Genomic DNA, 15,280 nt, shown 5'->3' with positions numbered 1-15,280 from the left:
CAATTTCCTGCATGTCCAGAATGATTTGATATTTATCTAGCTGTGTTCAAGGGAGGAGGTAAGTTAGGGTTGCCCTCCTCCTCTGTCATCTTAACCCTCTCCCTGTTCTCTCCTTCCCAAAAAATCCCTTTTACTATTTCTTGCAGAGGTGGTTTAATGGTCATGAACACCTTTAGTGTTTGTTTGTCTGGGAAACTCTTTATCTTTCCTTCTACTCTGAATGATAACCTGGCTGGATAGCGTATCTTGGCTGCAGATTTTTCTCATTAGGCACTTTGAATATATCATGCCATTCTCTTCTGCCTTGGGAATTTCTGTTGAAAAATCTCTTGCTAGCCTTATGACTTTTCCCTTGTCAGCTATGACTTCCTTCATCTTGCTACTTTTAACATTTTTTGTCACTATATTTTGCAAAGTTAATTAAATATGTCTTGGTGTTGGTCTGCTTCGTTAATTCTTTTAGGGGTTTTCTGTGCCTCCTTCCACAGATTAGAAAAATTTTCAGCTATTACTTCAAGTCAATTTTCTGCCCCCTCTTTCTTCTTCTGGGTCTCCTCTACTACAAACATTATGTTTCATGGAATCACTGAGTTCCCTAAGTCCATTCTTGTTTTGCATAATTCTTTCTTTTGTTCAGCTTATTTTCCCTTACTCTGTCTTCCAGGTCACTAATTTGTTCCTCTGATTCTTCTATCCTGCTGTTCATTCTATCAAGTGTGTTTCTCATTTCATTTATTGTGCTCTTCATGTTGACTATATTGCTATTCCGGTCTTAATGACCTCACTCATGTCTTCCCTCTTTTCTCAAGTCTAGTGAGTATCCTTATGATCATTGCTTTAAATTCTCTATTAGGCATGTTACTTATAACTGTTTCGCCTAGATCTCTGGTTGTGGCCTTGTCTTAGTCATTCATTTGGGATAAATTTCCCTATCTCCTCATTTTGTCTGTTTCTCTGTGTTAAGAAAGTCAAGATGAAAAGCACAATAAATGCAATGAGAAACACACTTGATACAATGAACAGCAGGATAGAAAAGACTTCTGCAAGCGTTCCTAGAGTATCCTGTAATGCAGTGTCCCCTATTCACTAGAACCTGGCACTTCAGCAGAGTATTCTATATGTATTGTTTACACCCTACTGGTGTGTCTCTCTTTCCTTTCAGTGCATTCATCTGCACCGACTCTGCCTGCTGTGGGCTGTGCTTGCTCTTTGTGGTATTAGTGTTACCTAGGCAGGCCAGCTCTGCCTGGGAGTGAGGTCTATGCCCACCAGGGAAATCCGGCGGGGGTGGGGTGGGGTGGGGTGAGGCAATGGTGTTAGCAAAATTCACAGTGCACCACTAGTTTTTTGTAGGATCCCCCGAAGTGCTGCTATGGCTAGGGATGTACAACTGGCTGTGCTGTGGTGGTTGCCCCTGATGCAGTGGTTGGGCTAGGCAGAAGCTATGTATCTGGTGGCTGTGCAGGGTGTACAACTGCAACTAGGGACACACAATTACAGCTGGGGTATGCAACTGGGTGGTGTGGAATGTCATCTGGGGGCACACAAACACACAGGCACAGCATGTGATTGTGGCTGGGGGAATGCAGCCGGGTGAAATACACGAGGATGACTTAGAGGCATACAGCTGGATGCCCACATGGCTTTAACAAAATTTGCCCTGAGTCCACGACCAAGCCTAGCAGGCTTGGAGTAGGTGAGCCCTCAGGAGAACTTGGGCATAGCGCACTGCTATCAGGTTAAGTAGCAAGTGTCTATGCCATCCTACCTCCCCCAGGTGTCCCTGTGTTTGTACTGGGGGTAGTGGAGGAAAATGATACCTGTCAGGTTATTTTCATAGTTCCCCAAACACTCTGAAGTCAGTATGAACAATCTTCTTCTGTTTGCCACTGTTTTGTGTAAACTGCTTTTATGTTCCTCTCTGAACAAACTGCTGTCTCTTTATGGGCAACAACCTAGCTATCACTTAGCCTCCCAGCTTGCCCCGTGTTTAATCAGCTTACCTCATTTCAAGTCTCACTGGTTTTACGAACACATTATTCAGCCCTTCTGGTTTTTGAAGTCAAATGCTATGGGTTTGTCTTTCCAATGTGAGTTCCCTGGCACAAGGGCCCATTTCTCTGCCCTCTTTGTTTGTACAGTTCCCTCCCTCCTGCAGGTAGTCTCCCTCCATCTTTCTGACCATTCTTTCAGATGCAGCTTCTTCTCTATATTTAGTTGTGGAGTTTGTTCCATTAACCTTTAGTTCACTCTAGTTTATTGACTTGGATGTGAATAGTATCTAGTTGAAAATGTGGTGAGTTCAGGGTCCTCTTACTCTGTCACCTTCCCAGGCTCCCTGGTTCCTGTATCAACATCGTGTGACTGACTGCCTAGTTACAACTTTGCCTCTTTATGTTTCAGAAATTATGCAGACAGATAGATATGACTCAGTTATCATTACTTGATATCCCTGTCTTTCCAGATTTACTTCAATTTCCTACCTCTTTCTACCTTAAGGAGACAGTACTGTCCAAACCCTTCTTAATAAACTCTTCTCAATGATTCCAACAGCCTACAATCTCCTAGTGGCTCCAGTCATACCCGCTTCCTCAGGCCTTCACAAAGGAGCCCAGATGGGGAACCCTAGCACATACCAGAGACATTCCCCAGCTTTCATTAATGAGAGAGATATATACCCATTTTTATAAAATTCTAGAAAATGCAAACAGATATACAGTGACAAAAAGTAGATCAGTAGTTGCCTGGGACTGGGGGCCAGAGCAGGAATCTGCCATAAGAGGACTCTTTTAGGGATGATGAAATGTTCTGTATTTTGATTGTAGAAATGGTTTCCTGCATGGAGTTATCTATCAAAACTCATTCAACAATATACTTTAAATAGATGCAGTTGTTACACATATTTCATGACTCAATATACTAGATTTTTGGAATGGAAAAAAATCTGTTCATTCTCCAAAAAAAATTTTTTCTTAAATAGTTTTGCTAACACACAACTTAAGTGACACACAGATTGGAAATGAAAAGAATATTAACCCTTATTTATTGTATACTTAGAAAAGCTAGGAAATGAAACTAAAAAACTATTACAACTAAAAATAACTTAGCATGGCAAATGGGTCCAGATAAAATTTTTAAAATTCAATACTTTTAAAAAATACTAGCAATAACAAATAGAAATTGAGGTGGCTTTCATATATAGCCCATTTTCCTCCATGCAAGAGCTGGAGTACTTTTCAAGGAAGTAAGGACATTCATTCCTGCTGAACACGTACACCAGACTGGTGTGGGGGAGGTAATATGCTTATGAGCAGTGCTGGCTCTCCCCATCCAGACTCAAGAGTGGTAAGAGGATGAGCAAATAACAAACAGAAGTAAAGTTACCACATACAACATGCAGAGAGTTCTACTGAAGACATGACTAGCAATGTGCAAGTCACAGTGGAGGAATGGGGATATGCTAATATGGGCTCCTTCTCAGAATCTGGATGCTCCCAAGATAAAACACTTAAGAAAGTCCTATCTGCAGATCTTGTAAAGGAAAATGGAAACAAACAGTAAAAATACATCTGAAAACAGAAATTTAATTTAAAACACTTATTTCAAAATGGCTAATTTCTAGCTATATACTTCATTCAGTAGTTTTTATGGATCTCCCCAATAACATTCTTCCTAATCTTTTCTGAGATGCCTCCCCCCAAATCCCATCTAATTCTTATTTTCTTTAGCCTCAATTCTCTTCCTTTTCTTCTCCATTGTCTCAGATATAAGTAAGAGCTCACAATATCTCTCCTCTCCAGGTTACATACTCTGACATTGCCCATCTAACCTCCTCCTCTGCCACACTGTCAATCCTACTGTCCTGCTAAAAGAAATGGGGAAGACACCAGAGGCAAAGCTCCCCAGCACTGGGGCACTCCTGCATTGGTGAAAGGGACAGGTGTTCAAGCTAATGTCTCATATGACTATAGGACTCTGAAAAGACCTCCTGATGGCCCAGAAGATTATTACAATAATTAAATGTACTCCTCTCATCTTGCCATTAAATGGCAGTTACAGGCAGACTGAACTATACGGTAAGGAAATCAGAGTCACTCTGAGTACAAATCACAGAAAGCAGGGAAAAGTTCATGTCAGTGGGATAACTGCTGACTCCAAAACCTAGACACACACACACAGACATGCATGCACAGAGGCATGCTCAAGCATAAATTGTTAGTTTTTTGAGGCTGAGGTAACAGCACTAAAACTCCCAGAGGCGTATACCCCAGAGGTATATGCAGAAGATATGAATGACACCTTTATCTGTGGTAACCTATGATATCCATCTTTAAAAGTCTTAGGTCCAGTGGTAGAAGGGAAGTACATTCCCAGTTTAAGAATGGTTGAATTGGAAAGGTGAGTTTTAAAAAATTATTAAACTAGCATATGAAAATTATCTGTATGATAAAATAAATACCTAACCTCAAAGAGCCTACATTAAGTTGGTATGAAAGTATATACCAATGCCTTGACAATTATTCTGAATGCAATTTAGTAACAATTGCAAATTGTAGCACAGACTAATTTGAAGCACTGAATTCAAATCAACAGACATTTAGGAGGATGGAAAAAGCATCTCAAGAAGAAAGACTTTCTGAGATGAGCTAGATCTTAAAGGGTCTGAGAGATAAAGATTAGCAAACAGGAAGAAGAAAAGGTTTTCTAGATAGGAAATACAAGTGATGAGGATCTAGACTGTAACAGAATTTTTTAAAAGGCCACACCCAAGATAGGAAAGAATCAGAGCATTGGAGAATGACTTTATGCAAATGAATTATCTAGAAAGAAAGGAAGCATTTAATTACTGTCCTTGAAAAGCACACAATTTGATTATGGGATTCCTAACTAAAACCAGATACATTTTTAAACAAAAAAGAGAGAGAAGGTAGGAAGGGAGGGAGGGAAAAAGGTAGGGAGGGAACCTATAAGTACAAGAAATGTGTAGTCCTTACTTCCCTCATAGTTGGGAAGGATGGCCCTGTGACTCTTCCACCTTCATGATCCAGCAGAAAGAATGCAGGGAATGGACCTCGTTGATTAGTGATTCCAAGAGGAGATCAGGGTATCTTTCTTACAAAGAAAAATGAACTCAAAATATCTTGCTCTGTCTTGGGGAATCTTCCTTAACAAACTGAGTAAGCCAGAGCTGAATGCTTCTCTCCAGTGTGAGTTCGCTGGTGGTGATTAAAAGTGGAACGCTGACTGAAGGCTTTCCCACACTCAATACATTCATAGGGCTTCTCTCCTGTGTGAACTCTCTGGTGCACAGTGAGCTGTGAGCTGTCACTAAAAGCTTTCCCACAATCTGTACATTTATAGGGTTTCTCCCCTGTATGGGTTCTCTGATGAACCATAAGGCTAGAATTATGACTGAAGACTTTCCCACACTCATTACATTCATAAGGCTTCTCACCAGTGTGAATTCTCTGGTGTATAATGAGGTAGGAGTTCTGATTGAAGGATTTTCCACACTCGTTACATTTATAGGGCTTTTCACCTGTGTGAAGTCTCTGATGTCGAATAAGACATTTGCTGAGACTGAATGCCTTACCACACTCATTACATTCGAAAGGTTTTTCTCCAGTATGAATTCGCTCATGGTCAACAAGTTGAGAGATCTGACTGAAGGCTTTCCCACACTCAGTACATTTATATGGTTTCTGTCCAGTGTGGAGGCTCTGATGTCGAATAAGACATTTACTCCGACTGAAAGCTTTGCCACATTCATTACACTCATAAGGCTTCTCCCCAGTATGGATCCTCTGATGATCAACAAGATTTCTATTAGAACAGAAAGCTTTCCCACACTCACTACACTTGTAAGGTTTTTTACCAGTGTGAAGTACCTGATGTCGGATGAGATTTTTACTTCGACTAAAGGCAGCCCCACACTCACTGCATTCATAAGGTTTCTCCCCAGTATGGGTTCTCTGGTGGTCAAAAAGTTTGGAACTCTCATTGAAAGCTTTTCCACATTCATTACACTTATATGGTTTCTCACCATTATGGAGTCTCTGGTGTTGAATAAGATGGGAGCTGTGTCGGTAAGTCTTTCCACACTCATTGCACTCATAGGGCTTTTCCCCTGTGTGGGTTCTGAGATGAACTATGAGTTGAGAGGTCTGTCTAAAGGTCTTACCACATTCATTACACTCATAGGGTTTCTCTCCAGTATGGATTCTCTGATGTCCAATGAGGTGTGAACTCCAATTGAAAGCTTTACCACATTCATCACACTGATAAAATTTCTGTCCCTTCAGAACTCCCTGACATTCTACAGCACTAGAGGACAGATGTGGATGTTTCCCAAGTTCATTATATTCATCATATTCATCCTTTGTGGACTTATCTTCATCCTCGTGTGTTATTCTGAAGAGCTCATTTTCCAGTCTGCTCCCTTCTTCCTCTGAGGGTTGCCCTTCCAGCTTTTCTAAAGTACCTTCACAGGCAGCTCCTGCCTCTGGCTCCCCAGAAACTACTCCACAGAGGCCTCCAGATGTCCCATCAGATGACACCGGTCCTTTAGAAACTTCCTGCTCTGCAGGCAACTCTGAATGCCACATCCTAGTCTCACCTGCTGCCAAAAGAAAGAATACTTTATTAATTTCTTTTTCTCCTGATGAAACAGAATCAGGAGTCTGTGGACCTGAGAAAACCTTCATGTTAGGGGATACATTAAGAGATGAGATATTAAGAACAAGAGAAAGATGGGAAATAGCTCAAACTTTTCTTCATGGACAGAAAGACAAAGAGGGGAAAGAAGGTCAGTGGGAGAGGGTGGAAGAAGAGCTATCAGGACAGAGCTCTGTCCTGACAGCTCTTAATTGCCCCACTTATTTGTCCAATCAAAAAGAGCAGCTGGAAGGCAAGAGAGAAGACTGTAAAGGTGGTGTGATCTTAGAGAAATCACTTAGTAAAATGATGAACTCTGACGTCCTTTCCAATCATGACACTGTATGGTTCTGTGGTTCCCAGTAAAGACAGTGTGGAGAGAGAGGTGCCTGGGTGGTTCAGTGGGTTAAAGCCTCTGCCTTCAGCTCAGGTCATGATCTCAGGGTCCTAGGCTCGAACCCTGCGTCAGGTTCTCTGCTCAGCAAGGAGCCTGCTTCCCTTCCTCTCTCTCCGCCTCTCTGTGATCTCTGTCAAATGAATAAATAAAATCTTAAAAAAAAAAAAAAAAAAGATAGTGGGAAGAGAAAGGAGGAGGAGTCTACGGCCATACCACCCTGAACGCGCCCGATCTCGTCTGATCTCGGAAGCTAATAAGCAGGGTCAGGCCTGGTTAGGACTTGGATGGGAGAAAGGAGGAGGAAATACCTCAAATCAAATATGAGAAACAGTATGGGCAAATACAATTAGGAAAAAATGTACCAAAAAAGTGAGTCTTATACGTAAGCACAGTGACAAGATTCAGAGAATTCACAGGTTCAGAAATACTGGGGGAAAAGTATTGTGGAAGGGACAGCAAAGCTCTAAAAGTGGGGATTCCGCTAGTCTCTGATGCACTAGACTGGCAGAAGTCAGTACAGTAAGTACTACATTTCTAAAAAAAATTAAGAAACGGATTGATAATTTGAAATATGAATCAAAATACGTCTTTGGTATCTTGATAATCCAGAAGCACGGGAAAATACATAGTTGAATATTTCCTTTCGAATTTGGAAAAGGTAGAAGTAGCAAGCAATCAGTCATGTCTGAACACAAAACTGTTAGTTCTTTTAACCAGGGCCACAAGCCATTGTGGCATTTTAGCATATGGAAAGTTATAGCTATCCTGGACTCCTAAGCCCATCCACCCTCTCCAGAGTTGGCTACTGTCCTAGACTTGCCAGCCAGAGAGCCTGCCCTGAAAACACTCCTTTCCAGGAAGCTGTCCTGCCTCAGTCTTTCCTGAAGGGGAAAATGAGGCAACCATGTAACTGGCCTCAATACATCTCAGACCACAACCGACTAGACCAGGGCGCCATGCCCAAGTGTAGCTTCTCTGTATGTTACACTTCAGCCTCTGTTGTGGCCAGGAACAAAGTTCTGCCCAAACAGAGATGATACTTAATGGCTGAACCACCCTTGGAGGCCCTTTCTAAGTAAAATTTGAGCTGGAAATAAGGCAAAATAAAGAGAACTAAAACAAGAAGGCACTCTAAACTGAAATGAGGCATGGAGAGAAGCCAAGCCATTAGGGGCCATAGCATGCAGAAAGTATATGGGAATGGGAACTCTAATAAAGAAGTAGCTATGAGGGGACAAGAGATTCAGAGTGAAGAAAATGAGAAGACAAAACAGATATGCAGGGAGCAACTGCCTTACATTCCCTGGCATAAAAATTATTTGCTATTGTTGCTGAGGGTCCTGTTTCCCAAAGGACGGTCTGAGTGGTAGGTCTGATCAGCCTACTCCTTCCAGACTTATTTAAGTAAAACAGCTCAGTACTTACAATAACATGAGTGGCCCCCTATTCCTTACAACTACAAATTCTAATCAAACCACCCTAGGTCAATTAATAATGGAGTAAAGACAATGTTGATAACTTAGGGCTGAGTGATGGACACAAAGAGGTTCATTACAGTATTCTCTCTACCTTATCTCATCTTTGCAATAAAAAGGCTGGGAAAAAATAGAATAGAGGAAAGAAAATGTAAAGAAAAGAATGCAGACTGTATTACTGGCAAACAGAATCATTAACCAATGAGGCCATGCTGCAATAGTTTTTCGGCATGATGCACCAGTACACAGCTCTCTGACTGAGGGCTGGACCTTTCTACTCCCTCTCAGTATAGTCCACAGACAGGAACTGGTATGCTGCAGATTCCTGGAATGATAAGCTTCTACTGCTCAGGGATATTCTCAGCCTGAAGGGCAGAAACATCAGGGTACCAAGAGCCCAGGTAGGACCCTGGTGGGCATAGGGGTAAGGGAGGTAGAGAAGCTGGGATGACACATCTAGGAGGACAAGTCCAGGGCCAGAAAGAATCCATGAACTCAGTAGGTGGGACCCAATTCCAGAGGAAGCAATTAGGCAGGAAAACCACAGGATTAATCTCAGAATTGGGCAGAGCTGGAGATGACTGCTAGCTATTCTCAGGCCACAGACTTGGGGACTCAAGGAAGACAGAGTCCAGCTCACCTGGGGCCTGACCATCTGAAGCATAGTTGCCACTGCCTGATCTCCTGACTTCCCAGCTTGGAAAAGGGCAGGCACCTGGGAAGCACACTGACCTGAGGGAGGGAGAAAAGAGAGCTATGAGGACAAACCCTGCTTCGGCTCCAATAAGGTCTGTATCCCAGGGAGTGGGTTCAACAGAACCCAGCCAGCTCCGCTCCACACACTGCCTCTCATCCCTCTTTCATTCAGGTGTTATTCTGACTGCGCTGTGAATTTTCCATGCAGGTTTTACTCTGAGGGTGCAGAGGGTTCCCTGGTCCAAGTAAGAATTGGCCATTCCTCCCAGCCCTCACTCATTTTAAACTCTCTGAAGGAAGCTATACTTTGGCCCACTTTCTCTCCCCATGGCTTCCTTAGCATTAGCCCTGCCTGATTTGCCTCTCACATTTCTGGCCCTTCATTCCTGATTTCCCTTCCTTTTTTGGCTTCTCATTATGGATGCTGCAGGCGCTGGGCCTCAAAGCATCCCTTTTTGCTCTGACAGACATCTCACGGACTCTGAATGCTCTAATGTTGCTTTCCCAGTTCCAGCTCTCTTCTAAACCCCCATTACAGACTTCCAGTGGCCTACTGGACATTTCATTAGGGTGTCCCTCTTTATCTTATATTCAGTCAAAAATGGATATTCTTACCATCTTTCTATCCTGACTTTCCAAATTCTGTCAATGATTCTAGACATCTCCCATTCCCTCTCTTTCCTTAAACTCACATCCATAAATAGTCCTCCAATTAAGCTTTAGTTTCACCATGATCTCTATTAAATCTCCAAATGGCTCCTATTGGAAACTGACAATCTCATAATAAAATTCATATGGAAAACCAAGGAGTTCTAGCTATGAGAATACTGGGAAAACATAAGCTGAAGGATTTATAATCCCAATGTCCAAATTTACTAAGTAGCAGTCATCAGAGTAGTGTAGTGCTGACATAAGGTCAAACACAGAGATCATTAACAGAATAAGCATCGAGTGATAAACCCATATATCCACAATTACTTATTTTTGACAAAAGTCCTAAGAACACTGAAAGGAAAAGAGATTTTTCAACATGTGGTGCTGGAACAACTAGATGTGCATACAAAAAGGATAAAGATTGACCCTACTTCAGACCATAGAAAGACAGAACAACTTGGCATCTGTTACATCATGGCCTCATAACTCAGTGCACCATGTCACAAATGACACTCATTTTCCCCTGAAACCACCCTCCATCTCTCGCCATCACTAAGCACATTTAAGAAATCATTGCCTTCACCCAAAAGCCATCCCCTCTTTGTTATAAACCAATACCTGTCCAACATCTTCCGGACTCAGCCAATAATATCAGGACACACAAAAAATAATGACTAAACACAGACGGAAAGAGGCTCACACCAGAAAGCAAGCTGCCATCCCACTAACGGAAAGAAACTACACTCTCGCTCTCAGGGCATGAAGAGTAAAATAAAGAACTACATTAAGGATTATGCACACTGAGGAGTCTGCTAAAGCTCCGGCAGAGTAAAGAAGCCTTGCTGTAAAAACTAGGGGAGAAAAAGAAGAGTAAATATTTCAGAAAACAAAAGCAAAGGAAAAGGAGGGATATGATAAAGTGGCTGAAGGCCCACAGACAGACTTGAAGACCAGCAACAACAAAAGGCTGAGAGGAAAGGGAACTTCAGGGACAAGAGGGGCAGGCTCCAGCCTTGTTGACCCCAGCAGCACAAACAGGTGCAGAAACAGCTGCTCAGAAGGAAGCTAAAAGTCAAGAGAAATAGGGACAGGGACTTTCCCTTACAAACTTATAGAACAGACTGAAGAAGGTTAAGAAATGGAAGTATGAAAGAAGTAGAAAACTGCTCAGGTGACTAGAAACCTGGCATTCAGGCTAAAGACAATGAACTCAAGGTCAGAGACAAGTATTTTGAAGAAATGCATCCACCAGGAAATATAAACGGCATGACCTATCTCAGGAAATGGAGACCCACAGCACAATAAGAACCAATTTTAAGCCTCCAAGCAGACCTTTTCTGAAGCAGCTGTCATAGAAATGTCTAAAGAGGTAGGTGAAGTATCTGGACAGCGGTGATGAGAAGACTGACAGACAGGAAACTGAGGGCAAACGCCAGGAATTTGGCAAAGGATTCCAGGCCTTTGACCAAAGAAAGGATTAGGCCAGCTTCTACAACCTTGAACATGGAGAAGACCCTTTTGGACTCTGGATGAAAGACCCAGAGCACAGTTAAGGACATAGGAGGCCAGTGAGCTGATCCCACAAGGTTAAATTCAGGTATCCTAATGCCTCAGGGTTTCTCCATGTCCCAACTAGCTTTTGAGAACAGAAGGAAAACTTCACTCATCCCAAACCCAGGAGGAAACCTGGGCTGATCAGGCCTATTCTCCCAGAGCTTCATACCTTAATCCCAGTCTCAATCCTACAGTGAAAATGGCTTTGTAAAGCACAAGGAAAATCCCAAGCAATTATCGGGGCATTTTCCAGGGGCATTCTTTTTTTCCCTTCTTCTCTTTTCATTCTTTCTTTCCTTCCTCCTTCCCTCCCTTTCTTCAACTCATACACAATGTGATTTTGTTTTCTTTTAAAATCTCTTACTCTTGTGTTTTTCCTACCAGTGTCAGGGTACATATGCTTTATTTTATACACTGGTAAGGAAACAAGAAAAACTGCTTCCAGTACATAACTGGAATGTTATATTAAACAAATCCATCAATTAAGAAATGAACTCAAACCTCGTGTCCCAAACTTGGTTTCTCCATACCTTTCTCCAGTAAACGGAACTAGGGCTCCCTGGAGAAGTGGTGGTCTTCAGGGCTGGGGAGGGAAAGATACAACACAAGCATTCTGTGGTGCCAGAAAGTCAGGGAAAGTCACCAAAATGGATGTGGGCACTTCAAGGGGAAACAGGAGCCAACTGCAAAGAGCGCCCAATGGCCAAGGCTAGAATAATTCAAGTAACAAAATAATATCAGCACTGCATCAGAGCTCAAAGAATACATACCCAACATCACACACTGATATAACTAACTGAATAAATAAAACAAAGGGAAACAAGGCACAACTCTTCCTCAGAAAGTATTCCAATTAATAACTGTAGGGAGAATAACAGAAATGAAAGTCACCTTTAGACCATCACACTAATAAGATCCACCAGGAAGGCTAATTAGTAGGTGAAACTTAAGGAGAAACAGGATATTGTTATGCAAGGTCTCAAAGTATAATTGCTAGTTACAGAGGGAAAGACAGTATCTTTACAGTGGCAGACACCACTAGATCAAAATTAATATCAACAGTAATAAGACATATCGACACCATCCAATCGAAGCAGGAGAAAATGCCTGACAAAACCAATGTGAGGAGCATTCTAAAAATACCAGCACAACATACTTCAAAAGCATCGAGGTCACGAAGAACAGGGAAAGATGGAGAGACCGTCACATACTAAAGGAAAACTTGGAGACATGACTACTAAACGCAACGAGGGATTCTAGACTGGATCCCGGAACAGAAAAAGGTCACTAGTGAGAAGCTGATGACCTCTAAATATTAAAGTCAGCAGTTTAATTAACAGTACTGCGCCACCGTGAAATTCTTAAGTTTGATGACTGTTCTGTGGTTAACTTTAACTTTAGGCAAACTGAGCGAAGACTATAAGGGAACTCTACAACTTCTGCAACCCCCTGTAAATCTACAATTACTCAAAAGAAAAAAGTTTTTTGAATTGAGGAAGTGTGTTACCGTTTTTCTCTGATTTACTTTTTTTCTTAGCTTAAAAATTAACTTGGCAATCAAAGATACCAAATACTGTCATTCTTGTCTCCAATTTACAGTCATTCTTTTATTAACTTAACAATATCTATTGAGCACCTACTATGCCCCAGGCACTAAGGTCTCTGTGGTGAATGATACAAAATAATAATAATAATAATAATGATACCGCCTTCCAGAGCTCACAGGAGGACAGCCAATGAAGTGTAGATACGTTAAGAGGTATGTTACAGTGTCCAGAGCAATGCAGTTTAATAAAACAAGAAAGGAGGCTAAAAGTTTTAAGATCTGGGAAGGAAAACATTCTGATCATTACCACCCACAGGAAGGATTACGGTTTTTAACCAAACTTTGTCTGCCTTTCTCCAGCATTAACATGACATGTAAGAGCACCCTTATTCACCAGACTCTCAGTATACCCAGAGATACAGACACGTGCCAACAGACGCCAAGTCCTCTGAAATTCATTCCTCAAATTACAACTAAAGCCACTTGCTGACATCTCCCTGCAAATTTTCACTCTTGAACTACAAAGAGTTTGAAAGAGGATGCTGTTCTCTCCTGGCCACCACTTTTAACCTAGAAGGAGACCATTCTCTGATTTCCGAGGCCTATGCAAGTCAGAGACAGTACAGTAGTTTTAAGTTAGAGCTGTACCTTCTGTTTAAAAATTCCCCTTTATTAAAATAAAATCTGTAAAAAAAAAAAACCTGTATTACAAAAATAAAAACCTCCCTCTCGGACACTTCACTTTTCATTCTGAAAAGAGACAATCACCCTAATAAACAAGACTGCTATTTTTCTTCACAAACGTCACTTGTTGCGCTTTATGTAACACAGCTTAATGCAAAGTGTGCTAAGGAAAATAAACTGCAAACAAAATGTTTTCTATCCATCACAGTCAGAAATATGTCTTAGTGATGCCATAATGCTGACACCAATTCTGACCACCAAGTGAACAAATGCATTCCGCCGGAATTTTCAAGAGGCAAGAGTATGACTGTGCTTAATGCCACTGAATGATGCCACACTTTAAAATGGTTAAAATGGTAAATTTTATTGTAGCCTACGGTAAATAATATGCATATCTTATCACAGCATTACTGTATCACAAGAATACTAAAAGAAGTTTTTAAAAGCAATGGTATGATCCAATTTCGTAATAAACAAACAAACATATATTTATGTATATGAGTTTCCATAATTGTGAACAAATTTATACTGTCAAGAAGCATCCAGACGAAACTATTTGCGGACTGCGGTTACTCTTACTTTTCTGGCACTCACCCGCGTCACCTAATTGTCCATAATGAGTAGCTTTGTTCGCGTAATTGGGAGAAAGAATAAAGCGCAGAAGCCATTACTCCCAACTCTCTGCCCCGGGCTGCAAAGCACTTCCAGATACGCGCCTCCCCGAGGCGGGCAGCGGCTTCCCGGCTAAACCACCCGCCCCGGGCGCAGCCTCCAGGCCCGGCCTCAGCCGCCTCCCGCCCCCCAACTCTCAGACCGGGAGGGGCCAAACACCCCCGCCGCCCTCCAGAACCCTGCGCCAGCCAGCCGACCCCGACGCCCCAGCGCCCCGCCCGGCCGCTCACCGACTCCCCAGGCCCCCGCCAGCTCGTCCTGCGACCACACCACCGGGCCACGGCCTGTCGCCCCGCGCCGGTCTCTCCGTCAGCCCGGGGCGCGCACGCGCGCCGCCGCCCGGGTCCTCCGCAGCCTCTCTAGGAAGTCGGGAGGGCCAGCGTCTCGGCTTCTCCCTGGCGCCGGTGCAATACCCGCCAGCCTGTGAGCGCCTGGCTGGTCCCCAACACTCCCCCCACACACACACCCGCGCCCGGGCGCCTGCCCTCCACTCGTCAATCCAATGCCCTGACAGGCTCCAGAGCTCTACGGGCCTTGCCCATTTTGACCACATCCCTTGCAAGTGTGTGCCTCGCTGCCCTCCAGGCCTTCTCCTCCCCACCCCCGCGCCCCCCAAGAACAGGATCCAAAACTAGAGGTCAAAATAGGGAGGCACTAAGTTCTAGCTGACTGGTTCTGGCCAAAGGGAGAGTTGTTAAGGGGGCCACTCATTGTATCTAGGGATGAAAGACCCCTCTCCCCTTGCTAAAGTCTTGTTTAAATAACCTGATGTCCCCACAGCACCCCCTCTTCCCTTGCTGAAGGTTTGATTAAGTAACCTATTGTCCCCATAGCCGGATGGCAACACATACCCGGATGTCTATGGTCAACCGGCCTGTCAAAAGGGAAGACAAATGAGGAATAGAATGAACCTGGGAATTTCCAGAGTGCTGAGGCAAGGCCCGCCAG

At 43.0% G+C, this 15,280-nt stretch overlaps 1 protein-coding gene across 1 annotated transcript; it reads right to left on the bottom strand.

Moving 5' to 3' along the window:
* Nucleotides 1-2,954: 2,954 nt before the first annotated feature.
* Nucleotides 2,955-14,920, bottom strand: LOC116572017 (zinc finger protein 852-like). The gene is made up of 3 exons (XM_032310703.1): nucleotides 14,563-14,920; nucleotides 9,167-9,258; nucleotides 2,955-6,619 (listed from the first exon to the last, which is right to left on the bottom strand). Exons 1-3 carry the CDS (start codon nucleotides 14,883-14,885, stop codon nucleotides 5,166-5,168), a joined length of 1,869 nt encoding a protein of 622 aa, XP_032166594.1. The 5' UTR covers nucleotides 14,886-14,920; the 3' UTR covers nucleotides 2,955-5,165.
* Nucleotides 14,921-15,280: the final 360 nt, after the last annotated feature.

The sequence above is a fragment of the Mustela erminea genome, chromosome 1 (genome assembly GCF_009829155.1).
Source record: "Mustela erminea isolate mMusErm1 chromosome 1, mMusErm1.Pri, whole genome shotgun sequence".
NCBI classification, from domain to species: domain Eukaryota; kingdom Metazoa; phylum Chordata; class Mammalia; order Carnivora; family Mustelidae; genus Mustela; species Mustela erminea.
This window is presented reverse-complemented; position numbering and strand designations above follow the sequence as displayed.

Coding starts and splice junctions, on each gene's coding strand:
- LOC116572017 (XM_032310703.1), bottom strand. CDS start 14,885: ATGTGGTCAAAATGGGCAAGGCCCGTAGAGCTCTGGAGCCTGTCAGGG. Junction 9,259..14,562: donor GGCGGGGGCCTGGGGAGTCG/GTGAGCGGCCGG, acceptor TCCCTCCCTCAG/GTCAGTGTGCTTCCCAGGTG. Junction 6,620..9,166: donor TTCAGATGGTCAGGCCCCAG/GTGAGCTGGACT, acceptor TTCTTTTGGCAG/CAGGTGAGACTAGGATGTGG.